Below are 24,260 nucleotides of genomic sequence, written 5' to 3'. Positions count from 1 at the left end.
ATGAGGTATTACAGCATACTAGAAGAGCAGTTCATGGATGATTTAGTAAGAAAGAAAGAAAGGAGGCCTAAATAGCCTCATTCACTATTGTCATTTAACATAAATAGTCTGTTTTAATACAAATTTAGCTTTAGCCTTTCCTCAATTTTTGTTGTACTGACATTCTTGTCCACAACAGGACTGTAATACCATGTGTGTATATATATATATATATAAAAAAAAAAATACATTAGAGGGGGGAAAAAAGCAAGTACAATAGATGTAGATACAGAAGGGTGCAGAAGTCTTGAGCTACCCCTTGAGGCTTTATATTGTGATGTAGGACAGAGGTGCAGCAATTTGCTGAAACATGCACAAACACATGGAAATACAGTATATGAGACAAAAATTGAACCAAAAATGTAGTATTTTGAGCCTTTACCACCAGTGTCCAAACCCTGGAGGACTAATGCTGAAGATCACTTTTAATAATTACAACAAAGTCCGGCTCCTCGGACGCAACACACAAATTAATGAGGGGTGGCTCAAGGATTTTGCACAGTACTATATAATATATGAAACAGATGTTTGGAAAGCTGTTTGTTGGTTTTCTTTTGTCCAATATTTTTCCCGTTTGCCTAATCATACAAGGTCTAAACGGCACTGTAGCGCTGAAACTACATATCCCAAGATTCTCGGCGCACTTTTGGGTTCTGGGAAACATGGCGGCGTCCGAGCAGACGACAGATGCAAACGTGAACATCCCGGAGTACGAATATCCCGATGTTAATACAAAACCATTTCATATAGGCTCTTTTAAAAAGGAGTGGCTGAGCAGACTGAAGCCAAGCGACTACTCGTATGAGGAGGCGGATGAGGACGCATTTCTTGCTAACTTTGCCGAAGAGATGGGGGTCGGTGCGGAAACCATGGCTGAACTTAAGACTGTGTGCAGGTAGTCGAGATCAACATTTGATAAACATTTAGACCAGGCATGTGCACCATAATAATGTTAATGGTAATTAAGTTCAGTTGCAGTAATTGTAATGGTAAACTGATATTAAGAATACTAGTTAAATTACATAATGAGGTGTAATAGCTGATAGCTGAATCTAGTTTGTCCCAAAACTGGTAGTAAACACACCAAACGTGGAAGAGGTCTGTAACACTTACTTGTATAACTATGAATTAAGAGTTACAGAGTGTCCCAATGTGCGGCAGAAACATAAACTACCGTAAAATACAACAAAAACCACCATGTGGTCAAACATAGAGGGAAAACAACTGCAAAGGTTGGCGTAAAGACACTGAAATATAGAACAACGTACATGTTACGTTCAAGTAAGTCGTGTAAAAATGTCAATTAAAACTGAAGCTTTTTAGGTTATGGGGTTAAGTCAGTTGTAATTATAAATAGATCCATGTTTCCCTGATTAGTTGTATAGTTTGTAAAATCTTTATTATAATTTCCATAAAAACTAAATGATGTTTTATTTTTTGTTTTTTATCCAGTTAACAAAACGTTATTAGTTCTTCTTTAAAGAAATGAATGCCAGCTTTAACAGTGTGAAAATATAAACTCCTTCCACAGTCTGTAAACTAAACAGAGATGGGCCGATTTATCGGCTGTTATCCTTTTTTTGGTGACTAAAATGACATTTATTAATGACAGTGGGTGATGTTTATTTTTTGTGTCTCATGACATTTGTGGTCACTGGAAGGTTGCTTTTAAAATAAATGATTATTTCAAACGTTGATTTCAGTCCAGGAGTTTCACAGTAGGCTCGTTAATTAGTGCAAACTCCGGAACAAGAATTGAGCTGCAAGTAAAACGATGGCCGTTATGAAACAAAACGTCAAAGAAAAAAAGTCCTGTCGATTCTGATACTCGCATGACTCTCACCTGATAACTCTGTGAAGATGATCTGTTCTTTTTACCAAAGACAGTCAAATGACTTTGTTTTTTTTCTTTCTTTTGAAGTGTTGATTCGCTTCGATGTCATCCTGAAGATCAGCAGCCTGACACAGAAGTTGTACCTCCAGATCCCACATTAAGAACACTAGTGTATGACCTTACTTCAGTTCATACAAATGAAAAATGCGATTGATCAGTATCGTAATGCAATTTTAAATGTGACTTGCTTCTTTTCTTTTTAATACAGGCAAAGAAAGAAGAGGCAAGACCACAGAGCTTCTCTTAAAAAGATTAAAAAGAACAGACATGACCTCTATGCAGATGAACTGGTGGGTGAATTTAGTTAGGGACTGAGATTACATAATTAACCTTTGCATTTACTGTTCGCTCTAAAGTAGGTGTTTATTATTATCCCCTGGGGCTTCTTGACAGGTTCCCAGACATTTTTAGTTTTCTCTTTCATCTTGTATCTAAACGTGAGGCTTGGTTCTCTCTCTTATTTTTCAGGAGCGCCTAACCATTGGCAGGAAACCAGAAACGGTGACTGACATGGTTCCCGAAGGAGAGATCATTCTAACCATCAATGTCTACTACCCAGCTGTGTTCGACAAAGTAAGGGTTACATTTTTTGTTTCTTTTGTCATAAAACTGTTTTTTTTTTTTTTTTTTAAAAGCCACTGTGTTGTAGTTGAATACTATATTTAATGGCGCATTTCCTGCAGTTTAACTACATCAGACCCCACATGACTCTCCTGATGACGGGTTCCCACAGCTTGGCAGAGCTCAGGGATGCTGTTTGCTGCGTCAGTGACTTGCAAGTGTGTGGAGAGTTCAGCAACACGCCTGACGTAGCTCCAGAATTCATCAGCAAGGTAAATACAGGACCCGAACAGAATAATATTGCTGTGCTCCGTATCTAAATGTAACTGTTTCTGTACATTTAGTGTGACTGGACTCTCATACATGTATGTATATATTTAAAAATGCATCTGTTGTAAGCTAGAGAAAAATATTTTATGTGCTCTTTTTCAGGATCATTACAAGTCAGCTTTCTTCTTCTTTGAAGGAGTTTTCTACAATGACATGCGGTTTCCCGAGTGCCAGGACATCAGCTCGTAAGTACCTCCTTCTTTAGGAAGCTTTAAAGATTATGCATTTCTTAACCAGGACCTTTACAACAGTTGAAGGCAGCAGGCCTAAATCTGTAGAAGGCTGGTATTTTATTTATTCGGGCGATCGTAGCTCAAGAGTTGGGAGGCCGCCTGGTAATCGGAAGGTTGCCGGTTCAAGCCGCGGTTCCGACAGTCTCGGTCGTTGTGTCCTTGGGCAAGAAGCTTCACCCGTTGCCTACTGGTGGTGGTCAGAGGGCCCGGTGGCACCAGTGTCCGGCAGCCTCGCCTCTGTCAGTGCGCCCCAGGGTGGCTGTGGCTACAATGTAGCTTGCCATCACCAGTGGGTGAATGTGTGTGTGAATGGGTGGATGACTGGTTGTGTAAAGCGCTTTGGGGTCCTTAGGGACTAGTGAAGCGCTAAATAAATACAGGCCATTTGCCATTTTACCTTATTTATTTATTTGACCAAAGAAAGTGGTCAAGTAATTGTAAACAAGACTAACTCTGACATTTTCATTTGTTCATGTTGCTTTGACTTTTGTCTTGGGTTGATTGTGACAAAGCAAGCAATGACTCACTCAATAGGCAGTTTAAAGAGAGATCATTGAGTTTATTATTTATTGCAATCTGCTCTTATTTGGAGAGTAGAACATCTTTTTATTTCACCTGCACAGGGCTGCCAGTCAAAACAGTTATCAACTGCACTCATGTGTCTCCTCTGAAAATGAAATGCAACACGAGTGAATGAATTGCAAACGTAATAAAGCTGACCTAGGAAAAAATGTATCATAGTTTAACACGCAAGCTTCCCTGACATGGCCCCCTCAAGGTGCTTAACTTGAACAAATTTAGCGCAATCGTTTCATATTAACAGTCCTGACTCCACAGTGGCTGAAAACCCTTAACTTCTTAACAAGGCTTTCATTTCAAAACACTTGCAGGCATATATGCAAGCAATCGCTAGATTGGATTGTTTTTTTTCAATTATTCATTCGTCTGTATGTCCAGTCAACCATTTTCTTGTCCAAATCGAGGTTGCGGGAGGTTGGCAGCCTGTCATAGGGTGAGAGGACAGGGTTGACAGTCTGTCACTAAGACAGACACTTAACCAGAATAGCCATTTTAACCTAACATGCCTCTATTTGGACTGTGGGAGGAAGACAAAGAACCTGCACAGGCAGAAGTAAAACCTCCACACACACGGTGGGAATCAATGCTAACTTCTTCTGTGCCACCTTAAATTTGTTCTCAGTTTTTATTTGAGTAAATTGTAAAAGCGGTTAAAGTCTTAAAGTACAGTTTTAGGTCCAAAATTCAAAATTACTCTTGAGCCTTTGAAAATGGGAGACTTTGTATAAAAATTACTGTAATTCCTAAATAGTTAATAGAATATATTTATTCAGCTCCTTGAGTTAAAGCTGAAAGTCTGCACTTCGCTCACATCTGCATTGTGCATTGGTGCAGAGGCAAAAATACCAAAAATTAGGTTACTGCCCAAAACCTTATGGACCTACATGTCTGGAAAGAATTCCAAACAATAAAGTTATTAGATCTGTTTAAGTAATGTTTAATAACTCTACAGTGCTCAGCAGTTTGCAAACTGTGTCTAAGGAGTGACCTGGGCTTGGAGCTGAGAGCCGTAGAAAGGTTAGTAAAATGAAATGGAATAAAATATCTAAATGTTGGCTTTGTGCAGGATTTCTATGAATACCAGGTCTATTCAAGAGTTCTATTTAATGATTTGTTAAATAACTTGAAACGCTCAAATAATCACTGTGATATCTGCAGCTTATGAAAGCAGATAAAGATAGAAGCTTGAAGAGTGTACTTAGTCTGACCGTTGCAAACTGTTCACATTTATAAAACGTAGACCTGTCACAGTAAATAAAGACAACAGTTTTAGCAGATTTGATATTTTTTGTGTCTTTATTCATTGGATTGCAACCTACAGTCGTATCGATACAGTCATCTGTTTCCTAGAGACATAAATCCAGTTGAAGTAATCGATGAGGACGTAATCTCCAGAAATGCTCAGCCCTTTAAAGTGCATGTTGGTCTGTTGTGTAGCATTCTCATGAAGCTTGTTAAAGAGCAGAAGCTAACTGTAGATCTACTTTAGTTTAAGGTCACAAAGCGTTGTGATCTACACCTCAGCACACACTAAGCACTTTATCGCATTGCCCAACAGCAACTTCCCAGCTGATCATCTCAGATCTGACAGAGGATAGTTCTACTTAATAGGTCCTTCTTGATTTGTGCCTCCTCCCAAGATCCAATCAGGAACATTTTTTTCTGGTATAATTTTTAAATTAGAAAACTTTTTAAGCTCGGTCCTTCAGTTTTGTTTGTTGGCTCTGTGAATATTTACTCAGGAGTGTAGTTCAAGTTAACATCGAATATAGATATTTGAATGTCGGCTTGCTGACAGCAGATTTGGGGGCCTGTAAAAAGCACAGTTTTACAGTTAGAATAGAATTAGACTGAGATTTTCCAAATGTTTTTTGTTTTATGTTAGAAATCCATTAAAAATCCACAGTTTTGCATAATTTATCTTTCCCCTGGTATTTCTTTTTCAGGCTAATCTGTTGTGGTGAGGTACTGAAAGGACTCGTCATCTGATATTTGCTGTGCTTTTAATAAATCCATCACTGACATAAGCGCTCTTTTAACTATTTAATTTGTAAAAATGTGTACACACACACACACACACGTAGGAAAATATTTAGTATACACATCCAGAAATGCATACACTATTATATATTGTACATATATTTATTAGTTTCAGGTTGGCCATTCTTGTATTTTGCTCGTTTGTGTTGTGTTTGCACATCTCTGTTGCTTGTGGGGCTCGCACACAAGAATTTCACTCGCATGTGCTGTGCCAGTGTGCCTGCACATGTGATGTGACAATAAAAGTGATTTGATTTGATTTGTGCAAAATTATGTATCATTCTGTGAAATAACCATGGAACTCATGTAAAAAATATACGTCAAATATTATATTTTAATTTTTAACTCAGCTCACTTTTTAAAATCTTTCTATTATTATCATTATTATCATTATTTTCTATTTCACTTATTTTACTTTATTATATTTACTCTGATTTCAGCTTTATTTCTACCCTAATACAATTGTTTTGTTGTGTTTTCTTTTTTAAGCTACAAACTATTCTTTGCTTTCATAGATACTGTTTGTTAAACATTTGCTGTGTTTAACTTAATCTTTAACTATTATAAAAAGGGGATTTGCCAACTTCTGGATGAATAACAGACATCTTTTCTCATCTTATCTCCTCTTGCTTTATGATGCAGGACTACAATTGAATGGGCTAAGTCCCATAACTTCCCATCCTACAGCCAGGCCAAGATGGAGGATACACTTTTGGAGGATCTGAAAGTCAAAGTGGGATTCCCGTATCTCTACTGTCACCAGGGCGACTGCGAACATCTGGTCATCATCACAGATGTTAGGTTAGTGCTACTCATTGTCTAGTTCTGCGATTCAACTTCTTTACAGAGCCCACTCCAACTCTTGCTCAGTTTTGGTTATTACTATATATCACTATTACTATAACTATTACAACCTCAAATAACATTTATGTCATATTCTGTGTGTTGCTGTCAATTCAAACAAATTACAGAGAGACTGCGTTATACACCTGCACCTCTGTTCAGCAACAGTTGAATAACAGCTGTCTTTAAGATGAATTAGTACAGTAATAATGAAACTAGGCCCCCTGAAGTTTAAATAACTGATTAACTGGTTTAATTTCATGCTTCTAGCAGTACTGTTGGCTCTACCAGGACGGAGGCTTAGGAAGCTTACTGAACCACTACATAAAATCAAGAAGGATTTAGCCCACTGTGTCCTGTGAACATTAAATGGATAGATATCAGCTGAATAGCTCAAGGTGAAAGAGTTTGATTATTAACATTTACCTGGTTCTTTTCTAACATCTCGCTCTGTAACAAGGGATAACAGGAATTAGTAATATTTATTGGCTATTAGCAAAAATTTCAACCAACAGGAGACCCTACATATAAAAAAGGCTACAGTTCCTAAACAGTGCAAGATTTTTGTTGAACCCCATGCATTAAAGCTGAAAGTGTGAATGGCAATCACAGGCAGATGCAGAGAGGCAGATAACTGACACCTTCAGCCAATTTAGAATAAACAGTTCACCTAACAATACACACCTTGGTGCACACCATGATTCCAGGTTCAACCAGGAACTATTCTTTACTTGCTTTAATGGATGCTCTTTCATTACAACAAAGTCATTTTTATTTCTTTTTATTGCTGTTGTGCAAACATGAAACACACACGTGCAATAAACTCGAGTTTTCTATTTGTGTCCAGTGAGCAACTTAAAACCTGAACATTTCAGCTGTCGATAATACGGCCAAGTCAAAGTTGAAAAGTTCGAGCTAAAATCATCGAAATGTTTATCTTCTGTTAGTCCGGTAATGCATTAATAGTTTCCGGCTCTTGTTTGGTGGAGTTCACAGTAAAGTACATCCAGATAATCACACAACCAAATAAGCATGCAGCCAAACAGGGTCATTTTAGCTTATCTCTGCTCCTCATGAATAAGATGCTTGGTATGAATAAGAAATACTCATGCCTATCTGGTTTGAGTTAATGTCAAACCCTGTGCTTAATAAACCGTAAAGTAATAAACTGATTACTACTGCAGTACAGGAGGTGGATTTGTCAGCTGCAGCAATCCCATCTGACAATGAGATGCATTGTCAGACGAGATTTAACATTTCTCACAAGACTAACGGATGCGTAGTTATCTTCGAGCTTATGTAGCGTTGGCGTAAGCAGGCCGACCGCACATGAAAGCAGCTCCTGATATCATGAATGTGAGACAAATCTGTGTCCCTACCGCTCAGAGCCTGTGAGAATGTCGTCTTCTTCCCTGCTCTTTACCCATTACAGACTGGCCCACAAGAACGACTGTCTAGACAAGAATCTGTACCCACTGCTCACGCACAAGCACAGAGTCCTCACCCAGAAGTGTGCTGTCTGCCATGTTTTCATCGGAAGGTGAGGAGACATCAGGGCGCTGCATAAACAACGGAAGCTTTGTGTTATTATTTTTATTTTATTTTTTTTAAAGGCTGATCACGTATCTCGTCTTTCTAGATGGTATACCACCAACGACCAGTTTGCTCCGAGTGACCCATGTCTCTTCTGTGACAAATGCTTTCGTATGATGCACTACGACGCTCAAGGCAATAAACTGGGAGAATTCTTGGCCTATCCCTATGTGGACCGGGGTGCCTTTAATTAATGGTTCTCATGACTTATTGCTGTATAATACAGTTACATGGTTTATATTTCAGAAGGAAATGGTCTGATACTTGCAACGTCATCAAAACTGTTTTTTTTTTTTTTTGTTTTTTTTTTTTTTTTTTTTTAGGGTTTGATTTTCCTCTTTGAGCTAAACAGTAACATTTACTGATAAACAGTTCAGTTGACAGCAGCACGGTCAGTTTAATGTTTAGCATACTTGTGTGTGGGTTTGTCTTTTTTTTTTTTTTTTTTTTTTTTTTTTGTGTGTGTGTGTGTAAAGTTATTGATTTTTAAATGCACAAAACAGCTTTTTGATTGAATTCATTAAAAGTAACCGAGTTGTTATGTTTGATTGGTGGACATTTATACAGCTTGTTTAACTCATTTTGATGTACTTCAAATCAATGAGGGTGACACGGAACAGAAACTCGACCTTAGTGAGATGACAATTTTAAAAGGCTGTCTATTTGTCACCTTTATACTGTACTGTGCAAAAGTCTTGAGCCGCCCCCCTTTTCTTTCTCATTTCCATTTGGTATTTTGTTTCCAGTTAGTCAAACTTTTTTATTTTTCAAGTGGTCTTGAGCAAAGCTTTGTCCAGGCTTTGTGAAAGTGATTCAGTGTTCTCTGGGCTAGTCATTGTACAGACTAGACCCCCGCCCCCACCTGAGTAGTCTGCATGAAGGATTTGCACCTTTTCACAATGGGTTTTTTTTGCGTAAGTCCTAGTAAATCATTTTTGTGTATGTTGTGTATGTGTATTATGTGTGATGCAATACGGCAGCGCTACTAAAGCAGTTAGTTATGGCATGGTAATTTATGGAATATGCTGTGAACTACATAACTAGCCAATTAAAGGCTAAAAGCAAAGTTGTCACCAAGTAATTAGAATACTGGTCATATTTTTGTGTATTGCTGCAGCTTTTCAAGTATTAACTTGGTGCGTTTGGCAACACCTAGGGGGGAAAAATGGTAATATTAAGGCTGCCTGTTTATTTAAGGGAGAGGAAGAATACATTATTGTACATAATAATATCATAGATGATAGATTAAATAAATAGATTTTAGGTAGATGCTTGTGCATTCTTAAAGTCTTGAATTTTACTGAATATGACATCTCTAACAAGTTAATTTGTTCACATTTCCACATCTTAATTTTTAAGTGAAATGTTTTGGGGTTTTTTGAGTTTATACACTATATGCATATAAGGTAACCTCCTTTTGCATTATTTTTGTGTGCTGCATTTTTCTTTGTTTTAGCAAAAAGAGGAACAACGGTACCGGTATTTAAATCAACCTAGGATGATTTGTTTTAATTTTCACATGGCGTTACTGAGGTGATGCAAAGTGAAACATGCATTCTTTTTTTTGCTAATGTGCTGGAAAAGCTTGAAAATGGACATTGAAAGTGCTTAAAAAGTGCTTGAATTTGATGCTGAAAAAGGTGTCGTAAGTCCTTAGAAAACAGACAAACTCCAGCACATACCTGATACAGAACCCGAGTGATGCATCTGGATTAAGGCTAATCTATTGTTCACTGAAACCATCAGAAATGGCCTCAGTGGAAAAGCAGCTGTCAAGAAGGCATCCTTAAGAGAAAAAGGTAGAGGTATGCTAAACTGCACAATAACTGGACTGAAATTCAGTGTCATGTACGTATCATGTACGGAGGTACATTGACGGAGGTAAGTCTTTCAGTAGGACAATGATCCCAAACACTGCTAAAGCAGTAAAAAACATACCTGGACTGAAAAACAATGGAAAACTATCGGTCATGGATTGGCCTCCCCAGAGCCCAGACCTCAGAACTATTCCTGAAGACTACTTAAAGAAATTAGATAAATGCTTGCCTAAGAGAGTTCAGGCTTTGTTGAAGAATAAAGGTAACTAAACCTAAACTATTGACTTTAGGGTTGTTGGAATTTTAAGAACTTTTTGCCTTATATCCTCCTGAGAACTGAGGAAAAAACAATCTTCCCATTGAACTTTTTGTGATTTCCCTTCTCTGGAGCTAAAGGAGTCCACCCAAACACATGAGATATCAATGGAACACCCTGTATGTCCTCCATTTAGTACATCAGGACTTAGTAGGGTTGCTCAAATAAGTCAACAATGGGCTGGGAGGTCAGTTCCTTGAGCCTTAATATACAAATTCTCATGACCATTGATTAAAGCCCAGATGAACAGAATCAATGTTTGGGGATTCTCAGGAGGATATACTATTCCTTCATGTATTTTTGTACACATTTGAATAAATCACTGCAGTTTTGTCCCATTTTTCTAGCAACAATATTAAGAAATGAAGGATGGCTCAAGACTTTTACACAGTACTTCTAAGCTTTTGATGAAGCCTTTCGGCTTTGAGTGACTCTTACAAACACAAACACAGTCAAACACAATCAGCTAACACATCCATTGGTTTACCAAGAAAAAAAGCGCACAATCCAAGTTCAACATGTTTATTTGATTTTTCTTTTTTTAAATGGCAGCAACAGAACAACAATAACCGCTATGGTTAAACAGGCAAAAAAAAAAAAAATTAAGAAAAATCCAGATGACAGAAAGTGGACTAATCTTTGTTTAATATTATCACACAATATCTGTGCTATCAGCTTTAAAAACTACAGTTGTACTACAGCTACCACTTTGTTATTGGATGCTGAAACAGGTCATCAGACAGGCACAAAAATACTCTTATTTACATCTATGTAAAAAACAAAAACAGAAAAACCTAAAACAGGCGCTGACTAGAAATTAAAGCATTTTCTTGGCTAGAAACTTTGGCAATCTCCACAATTATGTTTTCGTGCATCTGAAGTGGACATGTATGAAACACGCTTTACAGAGTTAACACATCTACTGCTATTAGACATTTTCAAGGTGCTTCTACCTACAGATAATCGTCTGTATTTCCCATAATTGAGGCTAAGATCCACCTGTCGAATCAGTAAATGCTCCAACAATCAAAACCATCTCCACCAGCTGAACCACCCCCCCCCCCCCACCTCCCCTAGATGGTTCCCGCACTAACTCTCTCCCATCCTCGTTAAAGTTTGACAAACTCAAGGTTGCAGATTTACAAGTCGTGTCACTACTCAAACAGATGCATCTAAGCAGAAGGTGTCTAGAAGTTAAAGATTACAGACAGCATAAAAATAAAATATATGCACTCAGTCGCGATCCTGGAGTTGGGCTGATGAAAGCTTTCAGCAGCAGCAATGCAGAAAAACAACAACAAATCAATTAAACTGGTAACCAGTGGTTGTCATCAGTCACAAACTGGGCACGAGATCTCACGTGATCAGCCCAGTTTTACAGCAGCAAATCTCCCTTCTTCAGGCCTGCAAGACACTCAAGTGGACTCCTCCTGAGTTTTCGGGGCACTACAGTCCAAAATAAAGAATAAAGGGATAAAGGTTAAAACAGTTCATTAAAAAATAGTGAGGATAAAGTCTTGATATTTTATATTTACTCATTTATTTTTAGTAAAAATCCTTGGAAGACCAAACGTTATCCTTCTAACATGTATGGCTCATGTAGCACTTGTGCACAATCAATGGAAACTAAAATCATCAACCCTTGTGAAGGCTAGATTCAAAATCATACATGTGCCTGGGGATGCTGTTTGTTGTTTCTTCTCTCAAACACCATCATAAAGTTCGCGGATGACACCACAGTGGTTGGACTCATCTCAAGGGGGGATGAGTCGGACTACAGAGATGAGGTCAACAGACTGACTGAGTGGTGTTCAGTTAACAACCTCCAACTGAACACCACGAAAACTAAAGAACTTATCTTGGACTTGAGGAAGGGCAGAGCAGACCCGGCCCCACTTTACATTCACGGGAACTGTGCAGAGAGGGTACACTCCATGAGGTTTCTGGGCGTGCAGATCTCTGATGACCTCTCCTGGACTGCAAATACTACGGCGGTGGTTAAAAAGGCCCAGCAGCGTCTCCACTTTCTGAGAGTGCTCAGGAGGAACAACCTGGAGGAGAGGCTGCTGGTGACATTTTACAGAGCCACCATAGAGAGCATCCTAACGTACGGCATAACAACATGGTATGCAGGGTGCTCAGCTGCGAACAGGAAAGTACTGCAGAGGGTCATCAACACAGCCCAGAAGATCACTGGCTGCTCTCTGCCCAGCCTGGAGGTCACTGCAAACTCTCGGTACCTCAGCAGAGCTGGCAATATCATCAAGGACCACTCTCACCCCAGCAACCAACTGTTTGAACTATTACCGTCAGGCCGACGGTACAGGTCACATAAAACCAGGACAAACAGATTCAGGGATAGCTTCTTTCCCAGAGCTACCACCGTAGTAAATAAGCACAAAAACAATTGAACCTATTCCATACCGTCACTGTCATTATATTATGCTGCTATTCATACTGTCATTATATTAATGCTGCTATCCTGTATATATTGTACATACTATTGTTTGAGTACTTACGATTGTTTTTTTGTACTTTTTATATTTTACATTTATATTTATTATTGAAACTTGCACCAAGGGAGTGGCACTCCAATTTCGTTGTACTCTGTACAATGACAATAAAGGCTATTCTATTCTATTTTCCAGTGCACCTGTATTTAATTTGCACCAAAGCAGATGAAATCACAGTGCTTGATCCTTCCTAACTGGACAGACTGAAATCCCTGCAGTTTAACTGACTCTGTGTTAGACTGTGATGATCAAGAGCTACAGTGTATTTGAGAAACTGAATTTCAATGTTATATTTTACTAATGCTCTTTATTTAAAAAAACAAAAACAAAACAGAAACATAGGAACAGAAGTTCCAGTCCCCTTTAACATCAAATCTCTTAAATATTTGAATGCATTTTCAAATGCCTACTTTAAGTCATGAGCAGGAGGCAAGGGCCTTGATTCTGTTAATGGAAGTAAGAAAACTTTATCAAATCAGCACATAACAAAATAAGCTCTAAAGGCTTTATTTCCTTCATTGATTTTGTGACTTGTATGAACCTCAAAGACGAGGTGGGAGTGGGCAGGTATCACACAGCACCTTCCAGGATGACCTTTTGTATAATAGACCAAGAGGGGGAAAAAGTTAACAACCCACATGTGTGGCACTGCCCTGAAAACTATGTATACATTATGAATTGGAGTTATATAACCAGCACTAATGGGTTCAACTGATTTACACTGACAGTTTCTGTTGAGGCCATCAAGCATGCAGGAGGATCACAATCAAGCTTGTGTTCTCAAAGCTACCTTTGATTCTCTCCTGCTGAAGCATCTTCGGGAAGCCTCTCTCTCTCCATCTCCTGCTTCTTCTCGTCGGGGCCGACATCACCATTTGTCACTTTGTCTGTTCGGCAGAGACGCACAGGCTGAGTCAAACAGAGTCATCGCTGCACAACCTGAGCCATGACAGGAGCATGTGATGGCACATGACCGGTCAGGATCTTACAAAAATAAATACGATTTTCTATCCATTTGACATGCTATGCACTTTAAAAAAAAGACCTTTCATAAAAGGCACACATTTTGATAGTAGTACTGTATTTTCAAGCAAGGATGCGGTAATTAAGGTTAGTTTTTCTGGAAAGGATGCAAACCACACTGATCCTGTGACGTCCCCCTGGGAAGGGGAGAAGAAGCTGATAGCAGAGGATCACTGTTTCTGTTTACTGGTATTTATAAGTGTGTTAGAAGTTCAAAATGAATTTAAAATAATGAGCAGAAAGTCCTAGATGCAACTTTATCCCATTTCTGTTACTGTATTCCCTTGCAGTCATCAAAATAGCTTATAGGTATCTTATTTCCATATACCAGTTACCATCATCACTAGCTTGTGCCCAGGGCTCAGTCACGCCCTTAAAGGCTGAATACGTAGTAAGCGCAAACCTTCTGCTTAACGTAATGGAAAGAGATCTGTGTTGCCTTAACTGACAGAAAACTGACATTTTCTGTTATTTCTGCCATTTCCACACAATTTGATAAAAACTTTCTCCTACTCACCGTTATAAGAATAAAATCCATCAGACAACATACTGTATATAAAGGATGGATGCAGCTACCATGACTACACCTACTGGTTAGTGACATTGTCTTGGGAAACCCTGATCTGAGTTCTTTAGCCTTTGCCATCTTAGTGTTTTAAAAGCATATGTCACAAGTATCTGAGGGACACTGCACACTCTCCAACTAGCAATCTTGTTTCATTCTTGTTCTAAAGTTCAGTGGGGGACCATAATTTCCTAAATGACTGTCACATTGTAATAAACAAGATTCCAAACCAGGGACTAAAATCATCTCATCGGGGCAGTCATTAGTCATTGAGAATGGGAGGCGAGGGTTGTTTTCCTTGAAGCCAGAGGACTCGGCTCCTGGTGGCCAGCAAATGCAGGTTTAAGGCACCTGCACAGAGACTTCACTTTTCAGACCTTTTACATACCATCTGTATCAACCCATAATAAATGTGCATTACTTTCTGTAGAAACATGCTTTTTAGCATCTGTGCCTGTTTGCCAGTCTGGCATATTTTGGTAAATGAAAACAGGTCAAAATATCTTCATATCACTCTGTAACTTTATCATTGTATGCACTGCACCTCTGTTTAGGAATCAGTGATGTTCTTGATTTATTGTGAAATGTTCCATCCAGGAGCTGTGTGTGGTGCTCCGCAGCAGGGAAACAGATCTGCATCATCAGTCCTAAAGAATCATTACAATCCTGCAAATCACTGGATGGAGAGCAGCCATCATATTGGGCTATTTGGCTCGACTTGACTCGGTTTTGGTCGTTTTTCATGACAACCGAGCACCACCTAATATCCGTGGGGTTGTTATATCAGCTGACAGTCCCGTGATGTCATTTGCAAGAACGCCAAAACAAAGGGGGACGTCAAGGCGATGGTATACCGGCTGCTCAGTTTATGGCTTTTTGTCAGACTCGAGGACCACAGTGGTGTTTTTTTATGACACCATTTCCCCTCATGTTGATTTTCATGTGGGAGAAACTCTTGTGATTTATTGAGTAATTTATTGAGTTGACTAGCCAATCAGTGGTGTGCAGTCTGTTGACATCACATTTTCAGATCACTGTGAACTCTGGCTGAGTAGGTAGTAAAAAAGTGCCTGGTAGCAGGTACTATCACCTACTGGAAAACGCCCCGAAAAACCAAGTCGAGGCGTGCATGGATAAGACCTCCAATTAAGGTAAACTTTTATTGGCACCAGTCAAGTGGAAAACCTCTCTCACTGAGCTCACATGCTGCAGTTATACCAGCTTTAATACCAATGTCTGCATTGACAGTTAATGTGGTGAGGAGCTGTTAAACCACAGTGAGTCGTTGACTCTTTGACTCACTCATAAACCTTTGATCGGCTCCCCTGAACTACAAAGACAGAACCCTAAATAACTGACACCTCAGGCAGATTTTCTAATACAATGTCAGTGGCATAATACAGGAAAAAATATACAAGCTCCAAGGACCATATATAAAGCTTCCAAGTACAAGGAGCTGCTGGTGTCAAAGTTCTTAGAATTATATTTCAACAGAATCCCTCAAGATTAAGATTATAATCTGATAAAGATCAAAGTTATTCACAAAACACATACCCCTTATGAAAGCTCTTAGATAAAATGGTAGTTCTTAAACAGAGCACAAAAGTAAGAGAAATATGCTCCAAGGGAAGACAGTTAGTGAAATGTTAGATCATGTATTGATAATGTTTGTGGTCTATCTTAAAAAGCTGTGCTCATCTCCCACCCAGCACAACAAGGCTAAAATACAAAAATGAAACACACACAACCATGGTAGCATTCACAAAGTCCAGGAATGGCTGCAATCACAACATAATAAGATTGTCTCTGCTTTGATGCAACATTTTTGCAAAATACATTTTGCAAGTGTCCAAAAATATATAGGCCCATGCATGCTAAACAGCTACTGTAAAGGTAGAAAGAAAGAATGTGATGATCTGTACCCGAATTATTTTCTTTGGCTTGTTCAACCCTCTTCAGCGCTCCTTTCTTTGCTTCTTCGTGCTGCCGTTGTTCAGCTAAAGATTTGTTCAGCACCTGGCTGAGCACACAGTCACCCTCTCCAACCAGAAACATGCTCTTAAACTTATTGTACAACATGGTGGCCTTGTCCATGATATCCTGGCTTGCTTTGAATCTGCGAATCTAGGACATGAACAAATAAGGAAGGCATTACCACTCATGAAATAACGCTGATGCAGAATGCATCCAAAATAAGACTCCTTCATGCTGTTACCTTTTTGAGCGTGGCGATGAGTTCGCTGTGTTTCTGCAGATGCTGGGTTGTGACCTGAAGGGCACCAATCTCATCTAATGCATCCAGACACTTCTTCACATCCTAGTGACAAGAGACAGGGAAAAATACAGATCACATGGAAAAAATACAGATTTTTAGAAGATACACCTATGGTATCAATTTGAGGTGATGCCAATACCACATCAGCATTATAATGAGGGGTAAAAATAGGAGGAAAAATGCCAGTTATGTTTTCCCACAGCCCAGTTAAAACTGAGTGAACTAAAGTAAAAGCTCATGTGCAGATCTGAGCCCCGACGGACTGAATAATGCAAGGAGCGCATTAACAAGGATGGAGTAGCAGGCTTATTCTTAACCTTAAGGTACCCACATAAGAGTCCAAGCATTCTGGCATAATTTAAACAGTGCAATAAAACCACAATGAGAAAAGTATGCGTCTATGGGTAAATACTATTTTAGTCTTTGATGGATCCTTTAGATGAAGCATTGACGGGTTTAACACCTTTTGTCTTCATCAGCTCAGTGCAGGAGAACACTGATTCATAAAGTTGTCAGAAGAGAAATGTGGACTGAGTAACATGTAAGATTTGAGTGACGTGAACTTACAGGGTTGTCAATTTTCAGTGAAATTTTGATTTCACTGTGCAGTCTCTGCAGTTTCAAGTCAGTTGACATTTCTAAGTGAAGAAAGAAAAGGGAAGAAAACATGATTATTCTTAAATAACTACTTTTAAAAAACTTTACTGAAATATAAATAAAAAATATTTTGATTGGTCACTAAAATCTTTTTGCACCTACAATTGACTTTTAGCTTGCCACAAAAATATGAATATATATGTTTTTTGTTTTGACCGCCAAAATTACCTTTTTTCTTGGCTCCTGTCCTCTCTTCATTTTTCTTCTCTTCATCTCTACCTGGTCTACGAGATAGCAATAAATGCAACATGTCATAACTCTATCCAGGATTACATTTTATCATTTGCTCTGAGCTTCTGATGACTACTGTGTATAAACGTACTCTCTCAATTCATCAGCTTTCCGCCGCCGCACATCTTTGTCCACATCTGCATTTTGCTGTTTCTTTCTGCCTTTATTTTTCTGAGATTAAGAGAGATTAAGGTACTCAAAAGCATGTTTTTATGACACCTCTTTCAGAAACAATGATGGCAGTGGGAGAGTCTAATTGCATAGATACTTGCCTCTTCATCGTCAGAGCCAGAGGAACTGTCATCCTTGGACTTCTTCTTCTTAGCTTCAGGCTCCTTTACTTCTGTGTCCTTTCCTTCCTTCTTCCTCCTCTTCTCTTCCTCTCCACTTTGGGTCTTGTCCTCTGTTGTCCTCTTTCGCTTTTTGTCTGACTCTCCAATCTCCCTAAATAAAAAAGAAAGAGAAAAATGCCGTTTTTATACTGCTGGGCCGATTTGGCTTTTAACATTCCAGTGAAATCGGGGTTTCAGGATCTGGCCCTTATGCAGGCTGAAGAGCATCAAAGAGCCACTGCAGAAACTGTGCAAAGAAAGCATGAAGCTTCTGTGTCTGCGTGAATTTTGTACGGTGTCTGTTGATAATCATGTAGTTACATTTCACTGCCGGAGCCTTGCTGTTCCTGCTGCTGAAGCAAAAGCAACTTCTCACTCTTGGGCTTCCTGCCTCTTCGCTTAGGGCCTTCTCCACCTAATCACATGAATGGAGACACACAGACGCACGATTCATTTTGATCATATGCAGAAGTTATGAAGGACAGCTGTCCAGTCCTATAATAATGCATTGTTAACAGTTGCCAGTAACTTTAATGTATATATCATACAGGCTACAAGCTGTAATGGGTATATTCCCACCTCGTTCCTGTGTATTAGATGTATTGTCATGAATATGAGCTTCTGATTTATTAACTTCTCATTGCTCCTACGTGATTATCATACCAGCACCACAAAACAAACAGCCTACCGGTGGGACTAACAGGACTTGCTGGTACATCATCTTTGTCATTCTCCTGGTCAGCATCACTCTGAAATTCAGGAAGAAATAAAATAATTTAAAAACAAAGTACTAAAGACCAATTAATAAACAAAAACAAAAAAAACTATAATTTATTGTTATTATACTTTTTCTTTTAAACTAAACAAATTAATAGCCAGTGCCAACCTTTTTCTTTCTTCCTCGCTTGGGTTTAGGTACATCTGGTGATTCTTTCTGAGCAGAGTCCTAAAATTATTGACACATCCAGTTATTTTAATCAGAACGCACATCAAATTTGAGCTTTCTTTGTTATCTCATTAACATAAGAAGGAAAGCTGTAGCAGTAAGAGAATGAGCAGGTAAATGTCCTCCCCGATTTAAAAAAAAAAAAAAAAAAAGAAAGCATCAATCTGTCTTTGACTTTGGTGGTGGTTGTGATGGTAGTGGGGGAGGGGGTGTCAGTGGCACCATCTAGGGTATACCTGAAATACTACACTCTGTTGGGGTATGAAAACTTCAGTATGAATCAGTATTTATTAAAGAAATAGGACAACTTGTGAGCAGTCACAGCAGGAAGAATGTCATAGTAAAATAATGTATTTTAATTTAATTTAATTATGAGTCCTGACTTACCTTTCTCCAAGGTACACAGAAAGCCATGCAAAATAAAATACCATTAACTGATTGAAAACAGTACTTGTGCATTATATGGATAGGAAAAAGCAGGAAATGCAAAGCGCTGCAGCAGGACGTCAGAGGTGGAAAGAGACGAAGAAGAAATTACACTTTTGTGTTTTCTTTATAGCCGCACACAGAACTGGGTCTTGAATGAAGACAGATTAGATCTACAGCCATTTCCACTGGTAGCTTTGACCTTACCTGAGCTTATTATTATTATTATTTCATCTAGTGAAAACAAACAGACTGCTTTCTTAGAAACCTATCAGTTTCTAAATCAGCGATCACCTCAAAATCATTAAAAACAGCAAAACCCACACCAGGCTCTCCAATCGAAACGTCCAGCACCGGGGAAGTTTTGTGGCCAACGACAAGAATTTTGAGTCAAACAGGAAAACAAACAAACAAACCAAAAACTCGACCAATTAAATAAAAGCACCAGGTGTCACATGCTTTTCCCAAGGAGAACAGAATAACCTGCACCGCTTTAGGGCGTCACAACATGCAAAGTACGTACATCCTGGTCCTGATGACCCTGCTCAGAGATCAGAGACCCTTCCTCCTCCTCCTCCTCCTCCTCATTCTCATTCTCCTGCTCAGCCTCACTTCCTGGAACCTGAATGCACCCAAGACACAGCATAGGACGCAGCGTGGTGGGGTGAACGAGTCTTAAAAGGGAGAAAAGTTAGCGAGTATTCTTCTGCTGCACACACACACAACTGTTGGCATAAAAGCCTCTGAAGCAGTTATCAAAGAATAGCAAATAATCTGTGAAGCTTTGGCTGCAGTCATATGGTTTTCATCATAAAGAAGGCAAGAGGAAGACTTGAGGGCTAGCAAAAAAACAAATAAATAAACAAAAGGATAGAAGCTGGTGACACAGGGACAAACGAGCAGAAGGTGAGTGCAGTGAAGTGAAATACAGTCTGCAGAGGGGGATCTGAAGAGAAAAACTTACTTTGGCTTTGATCACCTTGACATCTGCATCCTCTTCTCCTTCTGGACTGCTGTCTGAATCCTTCTCACCAAAAGACTGAGGGGGAACCGGCTTCAAATACAAACAAAAAGGAATTTGGTTAAATTAAACTGGGCAAAAGAAACACAAGACGAACAGGGCTCAGAAGTAGCTGTGCACATTCAGTAATGTCAGATGATCCGAACAGGGCGGCAGGAAACAGGTAATTTCTTTGAAGTTAAACAAATATGACCCAAACTATTCCTGTAAACAAACCATACTTGAGTTTTTAGGTAGCTAAAGGCTAAATGCTCTGAATGCAAACTGGTGCCCACTTATGTTTGTCAGCAAAACAGAAAGCCGGGCAACAAGTTTTATAATGTATATTCAATCCCAATGCCCTGATGTCTGCAGGACAAATACTGGGACAGGTTTTGGAGAAGACAAAAAAGAAAAGAAAAGAGGAGGATATACCTTGGGTGCAGTAAGCTCCACTTTTGGGTTGTTCTCAATCTCCCACAATCCTTCATTGAATCCTTTTCTCTTGTTAGGCTTGGCATACTTCTCTTTGTTAGGGAGGTATGGAAAAATGTCTTTGGGGCCAAGAAATGCACTGCAGAAAAAGATGTTTGTATATTTAATACTTTTTTTGCTGTGTAGTATAAAGTCCGGTGAGTACATGCACTGCTAGGACTGACAGGTCTCTAAAAATTTTTTAAAAAATAACAAAATGTACTTCCATAACCACTGAAGTCACCTTCCGGTCATTCCAATGACTCATAAATACAATGAAAATGTCACATGTATCCTTCTACAGTTTTGAGTCAGCGTCATGTGAAACCTCTGTAAAGATCTTCAACAAGTTTACCCAGTTGAATCTCTTCAGATCACTCAGACCAAATGAAACATGCAGAACACCGTAAGTACATCAAACTGAAGGAGGTGTCAAGCTGCCTGTTACTAACGTTTCATGGGTGCCAAAGAAGAAAATAGGAAACTTGACGTTGGATGGCTTCACTGCACCATCGGGTACTTCATCGATCTGGCAAAGACATAAGAAAAAGCAGGTGTTTGCTTACAGCTGTAAATGGTAGTGGCTTATTTGCCTGGGTGCTTGTTTGCACACGATCTGCCTTATTTGTATGTCTTTCCACAATATAAGCATCGCACTTACTCTTGCAGGCCAGTGTGGATAACCCTTCATCTTGGCAAAAATCAGATCGCCAGGTTTCCAATCTCGAGTCATGTTGGACGTATCACCAAGCTGGAAAAATCAGTAAATTTAATCTTGCATCAATATAATGTACCACATTGTGATGCGTCTTCTCACCAATGGGAAACCCTCATTCAATGCCCCTCCCCTAACCACAACCAACATCCTCTGGAGTCCGGAGTTCATTCAAATATGACAGTCACGTTTGCTGTGATAAAACAGCCGTATATTATATGGATTTGTTTGATGTGTTCATGCTAATCTTATCACTGGCTAAAACAAGTGAAAGCCCGGTGTATTAACACGCGCGAGCGATGCAAGCAAAGCGAAACGCTTCGTCAACAAACACACACGCTAGCTAGCGTTTAGCCATTAATTGCTAACAAAACAGCTTCTTCCACTGACCTCTAGCGTTTAGAGACTTCCGCGGGGAAGCAGGCTATTTGCTGCGGTTCGAAAAATCGATAGTATATCAGAATTGTTAATAAGAAAACAACCTGCTCTTTTCCTTTTCCGCACACTCGGATGCACGTTTTCCGCTCCCGCGCAGGACGTCAATAGACTGTACCAATACAGTGCAGTTCGGGGGGAGTCGATTTTAATTAAAAGCCACTACCTGGGTTTTTCTCTGTGTATCAAATCGAGCTCAACCCATTACAATAATTAAATAAACGCCAAATGCTTGTGATGATTACCTGGAGTCTTGTGCAGCATGTATTTGAGGGGTAATAACGCTAGTACCCAGTTGGGATGGATGCAGCTTTAGTAGGCGTTAACGTCTGCGCATGCGCTTTTATATAAAAGCTTAAACCGATAAGAGCTGACGCTCAAAGTTGTAACTATGGAAACTTATAAGGGTCGGACTAAGGAAAGATACAAGAATTCTAAACATTTACATTCAGTGTTAATTCTGATCCAACAGTCTGATCGCTCAGTACATGTTCCTGGGACATGAGAGTCAGAGTGGGAGGTCGGCAGCTGGTCCTGATGCTGCGGATGCCATCTATCTCTCATACAGGGATGGCATATTTTAATCTTATTTTTAATGCAATATTACCTGAGAGACAAAAAAGGCCTTTAATTTTCTCATTTTATTGTAAACCAGCATCACGAGGTGCAAAAGCCTGTGCTTGATGTGGTAATCACTTGGAATATGATGGCTGACGTCCCGACTCAATTTGGTTTGTATTTAGTGACATCTAGTGGACAAATCTAGGTATAACACATTGACTGAACGCAGTCCTGAGTTTGTAATTATTACAGTAAAATACTTATGTGTGGTCTTCATTTTATTACACTCCCATGAAAAAAATTTCGGTTCCTGGTATTATGAGGAGTTCAATACTACAGTGCATATTGCAAACTACCAATGGACACTGGAATCTCTTTTTTAGAGTTTCAAGCTCATCTGTTTTACTAACTAATCTTAGAGTTATAACTGCTATTTTCTTATCAGTTGATGCCCAGATTGTTCTCTTAATTGATTAGTTAGCTGCTTAAATCTCCTTATTAATTTCGTGGCTCTTAATGCAAGTCTTCAGATGTGCTCTGTCTGACCAAAAGCTTCTGAAATTAGTTTTTGGACCTCACTATTATACAAAGGCAGTTTAATTAAGAGTGATAAAACACTGGAGAGTAGCATATTTACCTATTTCTAAAGTTGGCTACAGGCAATATTCACAGACACAGACATATATAAAACACACTCATATGACTATATAAATGTAGCCTATTATTGCATCAGCTTTTCTCACAAATGTAAATATTCTCTTCTTTGTTCCTCCATGTTTTATATACAGGCTGAAATGTACTGTAGGAAAAGTTATCAAACTAATAAAAATATCTTTCCATAAGTCATCCACAAGGCTCTGAAGCACTTTATACTACTATAAGACCTCAAATGTTGTAGGTAAATGAAGGTGACCTTAGCACTTGTGGCCATACAGATACACAAGTGTACATAAATCTAAGTGTGTGTGCTTGTGTGTATTATCAAGACAATAGAAGATGCTGATAGTTGAAGGACAGATGCACCAGCCACTTAGTCCCAGAGAGGGGGATAAGTGAGAAGAGGAGGCCAGTGTGGGCCAGAGGAGGGTGGATGAGAAAAAAGGAGAAGAGAACGAGGTGGAACCCAGGTCCATGCCCAGGAATAACTCACAGGAGCTACCAGGCCCCCTGCCCAGCCTGTGAGGTGAGAGACCTTAGAGTTGGATCCCAGCCAGCTTAGTGGGGTTCCTGCTTAGACACACGGCTATGGCAGAGGCCCGGGGATGAAGGTATAGAGAGATGACAAGATGTGTGCATGTGCATGGACGTGAATGTGTATCCTTCACCCTGCCAGACGAGGAGTTGGCAGAACATCCCAACCCACTTTGTCTCTGAGGGCCACAAAGTCCTGCAATCCTTCCTCACTCATTTGTTAACCTGCCTCTCTTCTTCGCGGCGTCCTCGCTCATGCTGAGGGAAGCTACTTTATATATGACCACTGCCATTCAAAATCACCTCCCTACATTAGTGCCGTCCTCTGGACCGCCATGACAATGAGACAGCCTAGAAAGGAGACAGCTGGACTTCATGGAAGCTGTGCAGCATTTAGAGCCACAGAGCTGCCACAGACAAATGGAGCTGCTTAACTAGCACACACAGACACCAAAAAGGTAAAAGTCTGACTCTCAGGTGAGCTCTGATGTTAGGGCACTTTATGTTAGTTTTCCAAATAAAGGAAGCAGGTGTTCAGAAAGGTTCCCTGCAAAGAAAAACAAAGTCCATGAAGCCTTACCTTATATTAAGCAGTGCAATCGCAACCATGGAAAAAAGAACACTTTGTTCTATTATGAGTTAACTGTGTTTCCAACTGTGTTGGAAAAAAC

General features: G+C 39.4%; 2 protein-coding genes across 5 annotated transcripts; one reads left to right on the top strand and one right to left on the bottom strand.

Moving 5' to 3' along the window:
• Positions 1-633: 633 nt before the first annotated feature.
• Positions 634-9,193, top strand: snapc3 (small nuclear RNA activating complex, polypeptide 3). Its single transcript, XM_085276661.1, has 9 exons — positions 634-934; positions 1,961-2,044; positions 2,142-2,223; positions 2,402-2,506; positions 2,617-2,766; positions 2,927-3,009; positions 6,319-6,477; positions 7,952-8,059; positions 8,159-9,193. Exons 1-9 carry the CDS (start codon positions 702-704, stop codon positions 8,304-8,306), a joined length of 1,152 nt encoding a protein of 383 aa, XP_085132787.1. The 5' UTR covers positions 634-701; the 3' UTR covers positions 8,307-9,193.
• A 1,558-nt stretch (positions 9,194-10,751) lies between these two features.
• Positions 10,752-22,127, bottom strand: psip1a (PC4 and SFRS1 interacting protein 1a). Of its 4 annotated transcripts, none has more exons than XM_085276659.1 (17): positions 22,083-22,127; positions 21,349-21,438; positions 21,140-21,216; positions 20,649-20,787; positions 20,178-20,267; positions 19,737-19,835; positions 18,728-18,787; positions 18,530-18,590; positions 18,163-18,256; positions 17,782-17,953; positions 17,601-17,680; positions 17,447-17,502; positions 17,189-17,259; positions 16,562-16,663; positions 16,269-16,470; positions 13,549-13,645; positions 10,752-11,691 (listed from the first exon to the last, which is right to left on the bottom strand). In XM_085276659.1, exons 2-17 carry the CDS (start codon positions 21,418-21,420, stop codon positions 11,661-11,663), a joined length of 1,503 nt encoding a protein of 500 aa, XP_085132785.1. In that variant the 5' UTR covers positions 21,421-21,438; positions 22,083-22,127; the 3' UTR covers positions 10,752-11,660. The 4 variants fall into 4 exon arrangements, with proteins under 4 accessions (XP_085132785.1, XP_085132784.1, XP_085132783.1 ...); XM_085276658.1 differs by lacking the exon at positions 22,083-22,127 and adding an exon at positions 21,885-21,997; XM_085276657.1 differs by lacking the exon at positions 22,083-22,127 and adding an exon at positions 21,793-21,951.
• Positions 22,128-24,260: the final 2,133 nt, after the last annotated feature.

Source organism: Mchenga conophoros, linkage group LG6, assembly GCF_057382185.1.
Source record: "Mchenga conophoros isolate Kocher_MC1m ecotype Shallow Benthic linkage group LG6, M_conophoros_male_GT1.1, whole genome shotgun sequence".
NCBI classification, from domain to species: Eukaryota; Metazoa; Chordata; class Actinopteri; order Cichliformes; family Cichlidae; genus Mchenga; species Mchenga conophoros.
The sequence above is the reverse complement of the archived record's forward strand: the minus strand, read 5'-3'. Positions and strand labels throughout refer to the sequence as shown.

What these genes read in the sequence shown, in the direction of transcription:
- snapc3 (XM_085276661.1), top strand. Translation starts at nt 702, where the DNA reads ATGGCGGCGTCCGAGCAGACGACAGATGCAAACGTGAACATCCCGGAG. An exon ending in GTCATCATCACAGATGTTAG is followed by an intron (nt 6,478 to 7,951) that starts GTTAGTGCTACT and finishes TACCCATTACAG; the next exon opens with ACTGGCCCACAAGAACGACT. An exon ending in TGCCATGTTTTCATCGGAAG is followed by an intron (nt 8,060 to 8,158) that starts GTGAGGAGACAT and finishes TCGTCTTTCTAG; the next exon opens with ATGGTATACCACCAACGACC.
- psip1a (XM_085276659.1), bottom strand. Translation starts at nt 21,420, where the DNA reads ATGACTCGAGATTGGAAACCTGGCGATCTGATTTTTGCCAAGATGAAG. An exon ending in TCAAGGTGATCAAAGCCAAA is followed by an intron (nt 19,836 to 20,177) that starts GTAAGTTTTTCT and finishes GGGTGCATTCAG; the next exon opens with GTTCCAGGAAGTGAGGCTGA. An exon ending in AAAGCTGATGAATTGAGAGA is followed by an intron (nt 17,503 to 17,600) that starts GTACGTTTATAC and finishes GCTATCTCGTAG; the next exon opens with ACCAGGTAGAGATGAAGAGA.